Source organism: Vicugna pacos, chromosome 33 (genome assembly GCF_048564905.1).
Source record: "Vicugna pacos chromosome 33, VicPac4, whole genome shotgun sequence".
Lineage (NCBI taxonomy): Eukaryota > Metazoa > Chordata > Mammalia > Artiodactyla > Camelidae > Vicugna > Vicugna pacos.
The window spans coordinates 11,247,325-11,260,457 of NC_133019.1; the positions used below are offsets into that span (position 1 = coordinate 11,247,325).

A 13,133-nucleotide genomic window follows, 5' to 3' on the forward strand; every position below is an offset into this window, starting at 1 on the left:
CCCTAGACCCTCTCCTACCCCCATGGTGGTGCAGGTGCCAGGGGGCAGGAAGTGCCAGTAGGGTGGCAGGTGGAGACCAGATATATTTGGGCCGGTGGGGCTAATTCCAGCCACCACCGCCTGCCCTACTGGCTCCTGAGCTCCTTTCCTTCCTGTGAAACCAGAGCTGGGTTGGGCCTAGCTCAGGATTTCGGTGGATTTAAAGAGGCAGCACCATCCCTGCCAGCCTGGCTTCCTCTCCCCCTCCCCAGGTAGGGTCTGGGACCGAGAGAGGGCTGGAGAGCTTCTTGCCCCTCCCTTGCCCCGGGCTAACCCCTGGCCCTCGCCCCTGCTGGGGCACCAGGCTTTTGGCACTCCTTTCTCCCAGAGCTTTGGGCGGGTGGGGTGGGCGGGGGTGGGCTGTGGTTTCCTGTGTTGGCTGTTTGTGCCTGGCCCAGAGTGCCCGCCGCCTGCCTGGGCTTCCTGCCCTGTCTTGTTTCCTTGTGCCCCCCACCTCCTCCCCCTCCCCCTCCCCATGTTGGAGGGAGCAGCCAGGGATTGGGCAGTAGCCTTTGGGGGCACCCCACTGCCAGGGCACAACTGCTTCCTGGGGCCTGGCCACATGGGCACTGGCTGCAAGAGCCAAGTGAAAGGACCTCTGGTTTGTCCAGGCAATGCCACTTATGCCTGTGGTGTCCAGAAGGGCACAATCCTCCCCTCTAGCCTGGAAGCACCCTAAGACCCCAGACTGGAAGGTCTGGGGCCAGGAGTTTCCATGTCCCAGCGGGGTTGGGGTTACCTGACATTACCCTGGGGCTGCAGGTGGGGTGGACTGGAAACTCCCAGACAAAAATGGTTAATTTGCATGGTCTCCTTTGGCAGGAGGTGGGGGGAAGTGGGGAGAGCTGCTAGGGACCTGGGTGAGGGGAAGGCCCCCCAAGCCTGGAAGTCCCCACACAGAGGGTCCCAGAGCGATACCTTGGTTCTTGAGCAGATTTCCTGCTACGCTATGAATCCTTGACCTCCCCACCCGGCTGAGTCACCACCTCAGGAAGAGGAAGTGACCTGGGTGGTAGAGGAGAGCTTCTAGGGACCAAGGAGTCCTGACACCCAGGAGAAAGGGGCCTTAGGACCTTGTTGTCTTGGGGGCTGCCTCTCCCTGAGTCAGTGGCCAAGGATCCCACCCCTGATACTTCCAGCAGGTTCCTGTCCTTTCAGCCACCACAGAGGCTCCTAGCATTTCCTCTGGAGGTGTCTGCCCACTGCATGTAGAAGCACGGTCCCTCCAACTCTGTTCTTAAGGCTTCTTTGGGGCGGGTTTTGAGCTAGGCAAGACACTGGCAAACCCAGCAGAGGTTCTCAAGGTGGGGGCAGCTGGAAATAGGCAGGTTGCCACTGGTGTGTGTTTTGTGCCTGTGGCAGTTCTGTGTTGAGCAGGGAGCTGGCATGTCCCACCTGGAGGCCCTGGGCATCTATTGAAGCCTTCCTGGTCTTCCTCCCCCAGCTGAGGTCAGGTCCACTGTAACCTTTAGGTCACTGCCCCACCCCTCCCCCAAGTTGCACCAGGAGAGCAGAAGATCTCAGGCAGGCTTTGTCTCAGCAGCCCCCCAGGCTTCAGCTCCGTTCTCGTGGGTCTGCTCCTCGCCTTTCACTCAGGTGACTGGCACCTGCTCCCTGTTTGTAAGCACATGTCACCACTCCCCACCCTACCCCCACAGTAGTGTGTTCCCAAAGCTCCATCCCTTTCCCTTCCCCCATCTCAAGGGCTTCTGGCCTGGTGCTGGGAAGCCCCCTTCAGTCTGTTTGCTTAAAAACTGCACCCACCAGAAATCAGCCTCCTTGCCTCCCATCCCCAGGGCCTTCCAAGTCTCTTCTGGGTGGAGGAGGAGGGGGTCTCTGGGAGCTGGGGCAGACTCCTCAGGGGCAAAGCTGGGGGAAGTGTGAGATGGGAAAGTCCTGACTCACCTGTGCTTGACTCAGCTCGTCCAGCAGGAGGAGGGGTTGGGGGTGGGAGCGAGGGGGTGGAGTCCTAGAGGGGATGGGGACTCCAAGATTCTTCTGGGGAGGGGCCTTGGCCTGAGTAGGGAGTTAGGAAAGGACAAATTTTCTAACAGCCCTTCCCAAATTATGAGAGGTAAACCATAAAGCTGTAAACAGGAAACAGGAGAAAAGGAAAGTGGGTGGCCCTTGACCTGCCCCTCCTCAGAGGGCTGGGTCCAGTAGCTGGCAGCGGGGAAGCCCACCTGCCTGGTGCGGGCTCAGGTGAGCAGTCCTGACTCCAAGGGGATGACACTGCAGTGTAGGGGAAACACCAGGGGGATGGGGTCTTGGTGCTGCCACGTAATTGTCACGTGACCCAGGGGCATGTCACTTCCTTCTCTCAGATCTCAGTTTCCTCATTGTCAATGGGGATAGTAACACTGCCGCTGCAGGTGGGAGGTAGTTTTGAGGATCAGTAAGGTGGTGAAGGTGGAAGCCTGAGACCCATGTCTGCCATAGGCCTGCCCCTAATTCAGGTGCTGCCTCTAGCTCTCCCCCGCCTCAGGTCTCCTCCAGGTGAGGCAGGCAATGGGTGCAGGCAGCAGGCTGCTTCCCAGCCAGGCCCTGGACTTTGGAACCTTCCTCTGAGGAGCCTCCCTTCCCGGAGACAGAGCTGGAGCAAGGAAGGCCAATGTACCCTGGGGTTAAGTTAGGGTTAGGCTCCCACAGGGTCACTGGTGGGTCCTCCTCCCTGCCCTACTCCCGCCCAGATCCCAGCCCAGCCTCCAGTAGGGAATGTGCACCGGAGTCTGGCTGGGCCTGTCACCCGGACGGAGCTCCAGGCCCAGGACTCCTCCCCTCCCCCACCCCTTATGGGTCAAGGGGGCGGGGAGGCAGGACGGGGGGGGGGCGGTTGGGAGAGTCTTGTGTGTTTGTGTAAGTCTGTTTTGGTGTACCTACGGCCCTGTGTGTGTGTTTCTCTGTGACTACCGGGCTCTCTGTGACTACTATGGCTCCCATGCGGCCAGGCCTCAGTGTTTTCATCTGTTCAATGAGTCGGCGCGCTCCCTCTCTGCCCTCTGGCCGCCTCTGGAAACGTGCCCCAGGCTGTTTTCGTGCTCCTGCTTCGGCCAGCGCCTCCCTCGCCCTTCTGCACACGTCCGCGAGCCAGCGTGTGCGCGCCTCTAGTTTCCTGGGCTCCGTGCGTGTCTTTGTCTCCCCGTCCACGTGTGAGCTGCGAGTGTGTGTGAGTCAGAGTTCGGGTGCTGTTGGGTCCCACAGCCCCTGCCTGGCGGCGCCCAGCGCTGGGCCGAACCTCGGCCCCGCCGCAGCGCGCGCCCGGCCCCTCGCCGCTCTTGGCCTTGGGTCCGTCCGTGCGGCGCGTGCGGGGCCGGGAGAGGCACGCTGCAGCCCTGCCCGTCTCCCGCTCGCTGGCTCGTTGGCTCTCTCGCTCGCTCGCTCTGCCTCTCCGCTCAGGCTCTGCCGAAGGGGGCGGGGTGGGGTGCAGGGGCGGGGGGAGGGGAGGCTCCTGCATTCTTGCGGTCGGGGAGGAATCTGAGCCAGCGTTACTGGTCTCCAGAAGAGCCCAGCTGCAGCCCCGGGGCCCCGCCAGGCCTCCCGCTGCCCGCCCGGGCCTGCTGGGATGGGCACGGGCTAGGCCTCGAGCTGGGGGCGGGGCATCGCCCCCACCCCCGGCCCCCTCCCCGCCGGGGCGCCCGGGGGCGGGGCGCCAGGGGTCCCCCGCCCCCCGCTGGTGAGGGGTGTGTCTGGGAGCTGGAGTCCCCCCGGGGGCCTGACAGGCCTCACGGCCGCCCCACGCGGGCACCTTTGCAGCCCATCCTTTTAGTGAATTCTGCCCCTGTGGCCTTGGGGCGGTGGGGGGGTGGCTTGCTAGAGACTGCAAGCTCCCTGAGGGTAAGGTGCGGGAGGGATGGGGATAGGACCGGCCGCTAGGATCGAGACCCCGACTAGTAGTCGAAATTTGCCATTCCCACCCTACCCTCTCCAGTTCCCTAATCCCAGGGCTGTTGAGTCCCCCCGTCTCCCCTCCCCTCCTCACACCCCCTCCCCAAGTCACAAGTTTTCTCTTTGGGGCTTGTTGCTGCAGTCCCTGCTCCAGTACCGAGTACCTGGCTGGGCCCTGGGCACGCACAGGGGCCGTAGCCCCACTGTGTGTGGGAGCCATGAGGATCCTGGCTAACAAGACAAGGTGTGTGGGTGTCGTGGAGGGCGGGATGTGTGTGTGGAGTGAGGGGAAGGGAAGGGCCCAGTGGTGACGGGGCCGAACTGTGCAGGCTTGGAGAGCGACCCCCATCCCTGGGCACCTGGCTTCCAGGCCGCTGGTGCGCTAAAGGAGGGGTCAGGATGGGAAGGCCTGCCCTGAGGCAGGAGCCCACAGCTCTAGTGCCTGGGCCCTGGGGACAGAGAGGAATGGCAACTAGCTAAGCCTGCTGTTCTAGTCCCTTCCAGCCCTTTCCTTTAAAAATGGTTTGAGCAGACCCCCACCCACCCCACTGTAGGGTCCAATGGCGCCCTCTGGCCTCAGTCTAGCTGGGGGTGGGAGCTGGAGGGAGGGGTGGTGCCTGCTTCCCTCCCCTTCCCCAGGAGAAGCCGGCAGACCGGGCCAGGCGGCAGCAGCAGGACAGCAGAGCTGAAATAAATCTGAGCTGGTGTGGAATGAGGGGGGATAAATATCCTCTCCCGTGATGTGATCTTTCCAGCGGCTATTAATAGGTCTCCGGGGAGGGGGAGGCGGTGGGGGGAGCGGGCTGGAGCTTAAAGGGCCCGCAGCCTAGGCTGCAGGAATCCTTGGCTTTAGTCTGCTCCACACACCAGCCCCCTCCCCCTTTTCTCCTTCTCCTGCCTGCCCGCCAGGCCTGCCAGCGGACCCTCTTCAGGCATTCCCCTCTTGCTCTGGGGAGCTGTCTGGACCAATGGGTACCACTCTATGGTGTACTTCTCCCCACTTCCCCAAGGAAATGGGGCTGGGGCATGAGCAGTGACACTCAGGTCCTGTGCCCCTTCCTTGCTGATATTGGGACACATGGAAGTTGAGGTTTGGGACCTTGAAAGGAGTCTGAAGACAGGCAAGCCCTTGAAGAGAGGATGCTTAAGTATTGGTCAGGTGCTAGTGGAGGGGGGTTGCCGTGGAGGTTTGCAGTCTGATGGATGCTCGGGCTGAGCAAGCAGGTATATTCTGCCAACGCAAAGCCCTTGTTTTCATTTGAATTGTGGGGTCTGGAGGGTAGAGGCAGTTGCCCCATCTTCACTCCCCAAGGTGGTGAAGGGCATTAGCCCTTGTCTGAGGAGCCATGGTGGGAGGTAGGGAATAGCTGGTGGTCTTAAGATGCCACTCATCCCCTTCCTCCCATACCATTAGGTGAGGCAGGATGGGGCAATTAAAATCCAGGCATGCTACACCCCTACCAAGATTAACTTTTCATGTCTCTTCCACCTTCTCCCAGGTTACCCCACCCCAGGAGGAGAGAAGCTCCAGGGAGCCCGCCGCTATCTCCCCGCGGCCACTGCCCCCCTGCCCCAGCCAAGCCAATGCACCCAGAAAATAAGTTGACCAATCATGGCAAGACAGGGAATGGCGGGGCCCAATCCCAGCACCAGAATGTGAACCAAGGACCCACCTGCAACCTGGGCTCGAAGGGCGTGGGGGCGGGGAACCATGGGGCCAAGGCCAACCAGATCTCACCTAGCAACTCAAGTCTGAAGAACCCCCAGACAGGGGTCCCCCCTTTCAGCTCACTCAAGGGCAAAGTGAAGAGGGAGCGGAGTGTGTCTGTGGACTCTGGAGAGCAGCGAGAGGCTGGGACCCCGTCCCTGGAATCAGAGGCCAAAGGTACCCCATTTCCTGATCCCCTGACCCCAGCATCTTCCACAGTGAGGCCATCTTTCTGAGAGACCATCTTTCTGCTCTCCGTCTAATCCTCATCCCCCACTCCTCTCCAGCATTTATGCAGGGGCACCTTTCTCTTACCCTGTCATACCCACCAGTCTGGTCATTCTCAGGATTGGGTGGCCATATCTCATCCTTAGGTGCCACCCACGGAGGGGCCACACAGAATGATGGGGCTTCCTGTCAGTCTCATTCCTCTCTTGCTTTCCCATGGGGGAGGAGAGGGAGGTGCTCTGGGGCGAGATGCAGACCCATACACCTCCCAGGAACCTCCTGGTATCCTGGCTGGTGGGAGCCGTGGAACAAGCACTGGGGCCTGGAAGAGTAGCAGCAGCTTCCCCCTCCCCCCCAGCCCTAATTAGAACCAGTTGTGGTTGGGGATTATGCTGTGCTTGGTGCTTGGTGGGGGAGGGGAGACAGGCAGCAGGGCTGTGGAGAGAAATCAGAAACAAATGCTGTTGTGGTGGGGGCCAAGTGCTGGCAAAGTGCCCACTGTGGCCTGGGCAGTGCCCTCTGGGGTGGGACATCTGGGAGAATGGGCCTGGGAAGGACCCTGGGTGTGGGTGGACAAGGCCTCTGGGTACTCACTCTGACCCCTGCCTGCCCGGGCAGAGGTGGCACCCCGGAGTAAGCGGCGCTGTGTACTGGAGCGGAAGCAGCCATACAGTGGGGACGAATGGTGCTCAGGACCGGACAGCGACGAGGACGACAAGCCCATTGGGGCCACCCACAGTGAGTGCCCGTTGTTGCTAGGATGCTGTGGCCCGTGGTGCCCCTAGGGGGTAGCTGCCCTGAGGCAGGCTCCCTCTCTTCACCTAGGGCTTTAGAGGAGCCTGGGAAGAAGGAGCAAAGGGTCAGGAGCCCAGGCTAACTCCTCTCCCGTATCACTTCTCTGACTCAGTAGCCCCCTGCACTGTGATAGCTCAGCCCCTGCCTTCTAGGTGCTCAGTGGCCCCCTCTCCCTAGGGACCAAGGTGGGGTAGGGTGAACCTCAGGTGGCCTCTCCTGGGTACACCATCTACACCACCTCCTATGAATTCCTGGCCTGTGCTGCCACCTACTGGTCAATACAGGGAGGGCGGTGAGGGTCCAGCATCACTGGGAGCTGGACAGTTGGCTCTGCTGCACAGTCCTGCTAAGCCTGGGTGTGAGCAGACATTGGCTATGTCTCTGGCGCCCTTCCCTAACCTCTGATTGACTCCTGGTGAGTACCCAGACTGCATTGGCGGGATGAGGAGTGGGCACAGGTGGATACCCCCTCCTTTCATTCTTGTATTAATCAGCATGTATTTGGGCCTTGCACAAGTGATGGGGGAGAACCAGACATACTCTTGCCCTTGGGAAACCCGTGCACATTTATCTAATGCTTTCCCTCCAAGTTTACATCTGTGTGTGGGGAGAAACAATTTAATATATAAGAAACTAGTGAGAGAATGTTAAATTGTGAACTTCTCGAAGGCTAGACAGTAGAAAGGAGGAAGAAAAAAAATATGCTGGGTACTTTGCTACTCTGTTTTATTGAATCCTTACAACAGCCCTGTAAGGTGGGTGTTATGATGATGCAGATGAGGAAACAGACTCAGCCGATGTTTGTGGAAGGAACAGACGGTACCCATGGAGGTGATGTGTGGGATCAAATACCGAAGCCTCTGCAGCTGGCTGGGAATTTAAAGGTCATCTGGTCCCAGCCATCAGCACCCCCGCCAGCCCAGGAGACTGACTGGTGGTCTACAAGCCCCTGGCCCAACCCTTCAGTCACTGATGAGGCCAGTCACTGCTTCCCAGGACAGACCCTCTCCAATTCACTTTTAAAACATTAGACCATTGTAGAAACATGAAGACATGGGGAAATACAAAGAAGAAATTGCTAACATCCTGTAACTAATACCAAGGCGATCACTGTTACCATCTTAGTTATACTGCCATTAGATTCTCAAAGAGTTCTTAAGGGTGGGGCAGGATAATGTAGAGGTTAATTGCAATCAGATCCCCTGAGTTTATGGCCTGGTCTTCCACTTACTATTTGCATAAATTTGGGAAAGAGCCTCAGTTTCCTCATCTATAAAAATAACGTTTCCCCCTTGGGGTTGGTGTGAGGAGTCAATGAGTTGATTCATATAACACACTTAAAACAGTGTTAGCTTTTATTATTCTTAATATTGTACTAGAAAGTTCCTTATTGAAGTAAAGCCTGCCTCTCCCCCCATAACTTGTATGCAGGAGTCCTAGGTCTATGTACTGAATACGCACCTTCCTCTTTCTTGGGGTGGCCCTCACACATTGAGGTCGACTCTCAAGTACCCCCCCCCCAACTGTTGGTTCAGTTATTCTGTGTGAAATTGGAGAGACAGGGCTGTTAAGAGGTAAGAGTGTCAGAGAAGTTGTATCCAGGCCTGACTCTGGGCTTGTGGGGACATAGCTGCTGTCTGGCTCAAGGGAGATAACTCTGGGCAGTTCGCTTCATATGAACTGAGGGTGCCATCACTTATGGTCTGCAGGCCAGCACTTGACTCCTGGCAAAGGGTCCACTCATTCACCTAGACCCATTAATGACCAGTCGTAGGTCTTTTCTAGGCTAGGACTTAAAAGTCAAGTTTGTGACCCTGGAATAAAACTTCCCTTGATGCTGAGGGCAGCCAGTCTACCCCAGGAGTGAACCCAGTGCATCAGGCTTTTGTAACTGTTTCCCAAACAATTTTTTAGTTTGTGACATCATTCTGAACTTGCTGTAAAAATAGATTTCTTCAACCTGCCCACCCTTCCCTGCAGGGCAGAAGTTAGCATTTCCATTTCACAGATGAAGGAGCTGAGGCTTTGAGGGAGGAAGTGTCACGTTCATAAGATTGCAAAGCAGTTAGTAGTAGCTTTAGAAAGAACCCATTCATTGTTTGAATCACCGGTCTTGCAAGCTCTTTGCCTTCTCCCCTCACCTGGCCAATGTGCTCACACACGCACAGACCATGGCGAGGGGTCAGAGTGGGGCTGAGCACAGGGCTCTGCAGCCCCTTTCTGATGCAGACCCTGGCTCTGTACTGCCTGGCTGTGTCACCTTGGGTGAGTAACATCATCCTTCCAGGACTGTTTCCTCCTCTGTCAAGTGGAGTGTACGACGCCTTCCTCCTAGGGATGTGATGATTAGATGGGAATCACATCCATAAGCATCTGTCAGAATGCCAGGCACATGGGCGCCTGTCCATAACGGTCACATTTTCCCTCTCCCTCCTCTCTATATGGTCCATGCAGTTTCCATCCTTGTCAAAGACTGGTCTAAGGCAAGTAAGTGTGGAAACCAGACTAATGAAAGTTCCAGATTGTGAGCCCAAATGACCCTGTGGGCACAAGCTGTAGAGCAGTGAGCCCCACTGCTTCTGGGCATCTCTGGGATGGGGTGGTGGAGGGTCCCCACCAGGTCTCCTCTAAATCTGGACCTGTTTTACTCTCTTCTCTCTGGCAGATTGTAATGTAGCAGACCCAGCCATGGCGGCCCCACAGCTGGGTCCTGGCCAAGCCGCCCAACTGCCCCTCAATGAGAGCAGCACACCTGGGCCCCCGCATGGGCCCCCACCAGGCCTTCGGCCCGATGCCCCCGGGGGCGGAGGTGGGGGTGTCCCTGGAAAGCCTCCGTCACAGTTTGTGTACGTCTTCACTACCCACCTGGCTAACACGTAAGTGCCTCAGCCTGGGGTCCTGAATGAGTGCCTGCACGGGGCCAGGGTTGGCTGGGATTGGGCTGGGTGAGGCTGGGGGCTCCCTCCTGCCCGCCTCTCTGAGCTGTTTGTGCCTGACCCTCCTGTGCAGGGCTGCGGAGGCAGTGCTGCAGGGCCGGGCGGACTCCATCCTCGCCTACCACCAGCAGAACGTGCCCCGGGCCAAGCTGGACCAGGTAAGTGTGGTGCCTGGCCCAGGCGAGATGCCCTATGAACAGCAGATTGCTGGTGCATTCCCTTACCTGTCTCATGCTCTGCCTTTGCCCTCTTGCAGGCCCCCAAAGTGCCACCTACCCCAGAACCGCTACCCCTGAGCACACCATCAGCAGGCACCCCGCAGTCCCAGCCTCCTCCACTGCCGCCGCCGCCACCCCCAGCCCCGGGTAGCGCCCCCCCTGCTCTGCCTTCTGAGGGGCCACCCGAAGACGCTGGTCAGGACCTGACACCCAACTCGGTGGGAGCTGCCAGCACGGGCGGTGGGACTGGGGGTACCCACCCTAACACCCCTACAGCTTCCACCGCCAGCAACCCACTGCCTCCTGGAGGAGACCCCAGCAGTGCCCCGGGCCCTGCCCTGCTGGGGGAGGCCCCCACCGGAAACGGGCAGCGGAGCCTGGTGGGCTCTGAGGGCCTGTCCAAGGAGCAGCTGGAGCATCGGGAGCGGTCCCTCCAGACGCTTCGAGACATTGAGCGGCTGCTGCTCCGCAGTGGGGAGACAGAGCCCTTCCTCAAGGGGCCTCCAGGAGGAGCTGGCGAGGGGGGACCACCAGCACAAGCCCCTCCTGCCCCTCAGCAGCCACCCACGGCCCCGCCCAGCGGGCTGAAAAAGTACGAGGAGCCCTTGCAATCCATGATTTCGCAGACACAGAGCCTCGGGGGCCCACCGCTGGAGCACGAAGTGCCTGGGCACCCCCCAGGTGGGGACATAGGGCAGCAGATGAACATGATGATGCCGAGGCTGGGCCAGGACAGCCTGACGCCTGAGCAGGTGGCCTGGCGCAAGCTGCAGGAAGAGTACTACGAGGAGAAACGGCGGAAGGAGGAGCAGATTGGGCTGCACGGGGGCCGCCCACTGCAGGACATGATGGGCATGGGGGGCATGATGGTGCGGGGCCCACCGCCGCCCTACCACAGCAAGCCTGGGGATCAGTGGCCCCCCGGGATGGGCGCTCAGCTGCGGGGGCCCATGGATGTCCAAGATCCCATGCAGCTCCGGGGCGGACCTCCCTTCCCCGGCCCCCGCTTCCCAGGCAACCAGATGCAACGGATGCCTGGGTTTGGAGGCATGCAGGGTATGCCCATGGAGGTGCCCATGAATGCCATGCAGAGGCCTGTGAGGCCAGGTATGGGCTGGACCGAAGACTTGCCCCCGATGGGGGGGCCTGGCAATTTTGCCCAGAATGCAGTGCCCTACCCAGGCGGGCAGGGTGAAGCTGAGCGATTTATGACTCCTCGGGTTCGCGAGGAGCTGCTGCGGCACCAGCTGCTGGAGAAGCGGTCGATGGGCATGCAGCGCCCCCTGGGCATGGCCGGCAGCAGCATGGGGCAGGGCATGGAGATGGAGCGGATGATGCAGGCACACCGGCAGATGGATCCAGCCATGTTCCCCGGGCAGATGGCCAGCGGCGAGGGCCTGGCAGGCACTCCCATGGGCATGGAGTTTGGTGGAGGTCGGGGCCTCCTGAGTCCCCCCATGGGGCAGTCTGGGCTGAGGGAGGTGGACCCACCCATGGGGCCAGGCAACCTCAACATGAACATGAATGTGAACATGAACATGAACATGAACCTGAATGTGCAGATGACCCCACAGCAGCAGATGCTGATGTCACAGAAGATGCGGGGCCCTGGGGACATGATGGGGCCGCAGGGCCTCAGTCCTGAGGAGATGGCCCGGGTGCGGGCCCAGAACAGCAGTGGCATGATGGGCGGCCCACAGAAGATGCTGATGCCCTCGCAGTTTCCCAGCCAGGGCCAGCAGGGATTCTCTGGGGGCCAGGGACCCTATCAAGCCATCCCCCAGGACATGGGCAATACTCAAGACATGTTCAGCCCTGACCAGAGCTCAATGCCCATGGGCAATGTGGGTACCACCCGGCTCAGCCACATGCCCCTGCCCCCTGCGTCCAATCCTTCTGGGTCTGTGCATTCAGCCCCAAACCGGGGTCTGGGCAGACGGCCTTCAGACCTCACTATCAGTATTAATCAGATGGGCTCGCCGGGCATGGGGCACCTGAAGTCACCCACCCTTAGCCAGGTACACTCACCCCTGGTTACCTCGCCCTCAGCCAACCTCAAGTCACCCCAGACTCCCTCACAGATGGTGCCCTTGCCTTCGGCCAACCCGCCGGGACCTCTCAAGTCGCCCCAGGTCCTCAGCTCCTCCCTCAGTGTCCGTTCGCCCACCGGCTCGCCCAGCAGGCTCAAGTCTCCCTCCATGGCGGTGCCTTCTCCAGGCTGGGTCGCATCGCCCAAGACAGCCATGCCCAGCCCTGGTGTCCCCCAGAACAAGCAGCCGCCTCTCAACATGAACTCTTCCACCACCCTGAGCAACATGGAACAGGGTGAGTCAACTGAGCCGGGCAAGCGAGCCCTGGACTCTGGCCCTGGGAGCCTCCCAGGTGGGTGCGTTCAGGCTGGGACAGGGGAGTGAGTTCAGGCTTCTGTGCCGGACGCAGCAGTGGATGTCTCTGCTTGAGGGGCAGTCACACTTGGCATCTCCCCGCTGCCTGGGGCCCTGAGGCTACAGGAATTAGTTGAAGACAGGTGGGCTGTAGTGACCCTGGGGGGCCTTTGTTGAGTGGGACATCTGTGCCTGGAGGAGTCAGGTAGAGATTTCAGAACCGACCTTTTCCTAAACCCCCAAGGTGAGCAGCCAAGTTCATCTTCCCCTTCCCAGTCACCCCCTGCTCTTTCTGTCTCCCTGCTTCTGTAGGTGCCCTCCCGCCTAGCGGCCCCCGGAGCAGCTCCTCAGCGCCTCCCGCCAACCCTCCCAGCGGCCTCATGAATCCCAGCCTGCCATTCACTTCCTCCCCAGACCCCACGCCTTCCCAGAACCCCCTGTCACTGATGATGTCCCAGATGTCCAAGTACGCCATGCCCAGCTCCACCCCGCTCTACCACAATGCCATCAAGACCATCGCCACCTCAGACGACGAGCTGCTGCCCGACCGGCCCCTGCTACCCCCACCACCACCACCACCGCAGGGCTCTGGGCCAGGTGCGAGGACAGGAAGGGGGCCACAGGGAGAAGAGCTGATGCGGGCACTGGGAGTGGGAAGAGTGGCCATGGCCAGCAGTCATCCCTGTGGTCATGCTGGCTTTTCTGTGCTTCCAAAGGGCTCTGGGAGTGGGGATATGATGTCCTGGGACACAGTTCCCAGTCACCGTCTCAGTGAGACCAAGCCCGGAGATTAGAGTGGTCTTTCCAACATCTAACGACGTGTCCATGGCCAACTGGGCTAGAGCCTGGGTCTCTTGGCTTCTAACCTAAACACCTCGAGTCCCCTCCCTCGCAACTAGGGCAGGCCAATGGTGAAAACTCTCACCCCTGGCGCCAGCCT

The 13,133-nt window shown here is 59.8% G+C and overlaps 1 protein-coding gene across 5 annotated transcripts in view; it reads left to right on the forward strand.

The window, feature by feature from the left end:
* Positions 1-13,133, forward strand: part of BCL9L (BCL9 like) — a 28,130-nt gene that overhangs the window by 11,560 nt on the left and 3,437 nt on the right. For 3 of the 5 annotated variants that reach the window (XM_015242160.3, XM_006207752.4, XM_072954116.1), the window contains 7 exons: positions 4,067-4,168; positions 5,424-5,809; positions 6,479-6,598; positions 9,321-9,531; positions 9,665-9,749; positions 9,848-12,134; positions 12,506-12,790. In XM_015242160.3, the coding sequence (XP_015097646.2) occupies positions 4,143-4,168; positions 5,424-5,809; positions 6,479-6,598; positions 9,321-9,531; positions 9,665-9,749; positions 9,848-12,134; positions 12,506-12,790 (3,400 nt within the window). In that variant the 5' untranslated portion in view covers positions 4,067-4,142. The remainder of the gene's footprint in view (positions 1-4,066; positions 4,169-5,423; positions 5,810-6,478; positions 6,599-9,320; positions 9,532-9,664; positions 9,750-9,847; positions 12,135-12,505; positions 12,791-13,133) is intronic. The other 2 variants (XM_031670431.2, XM_031670432.2) reach the window with 1 other exon arrangement.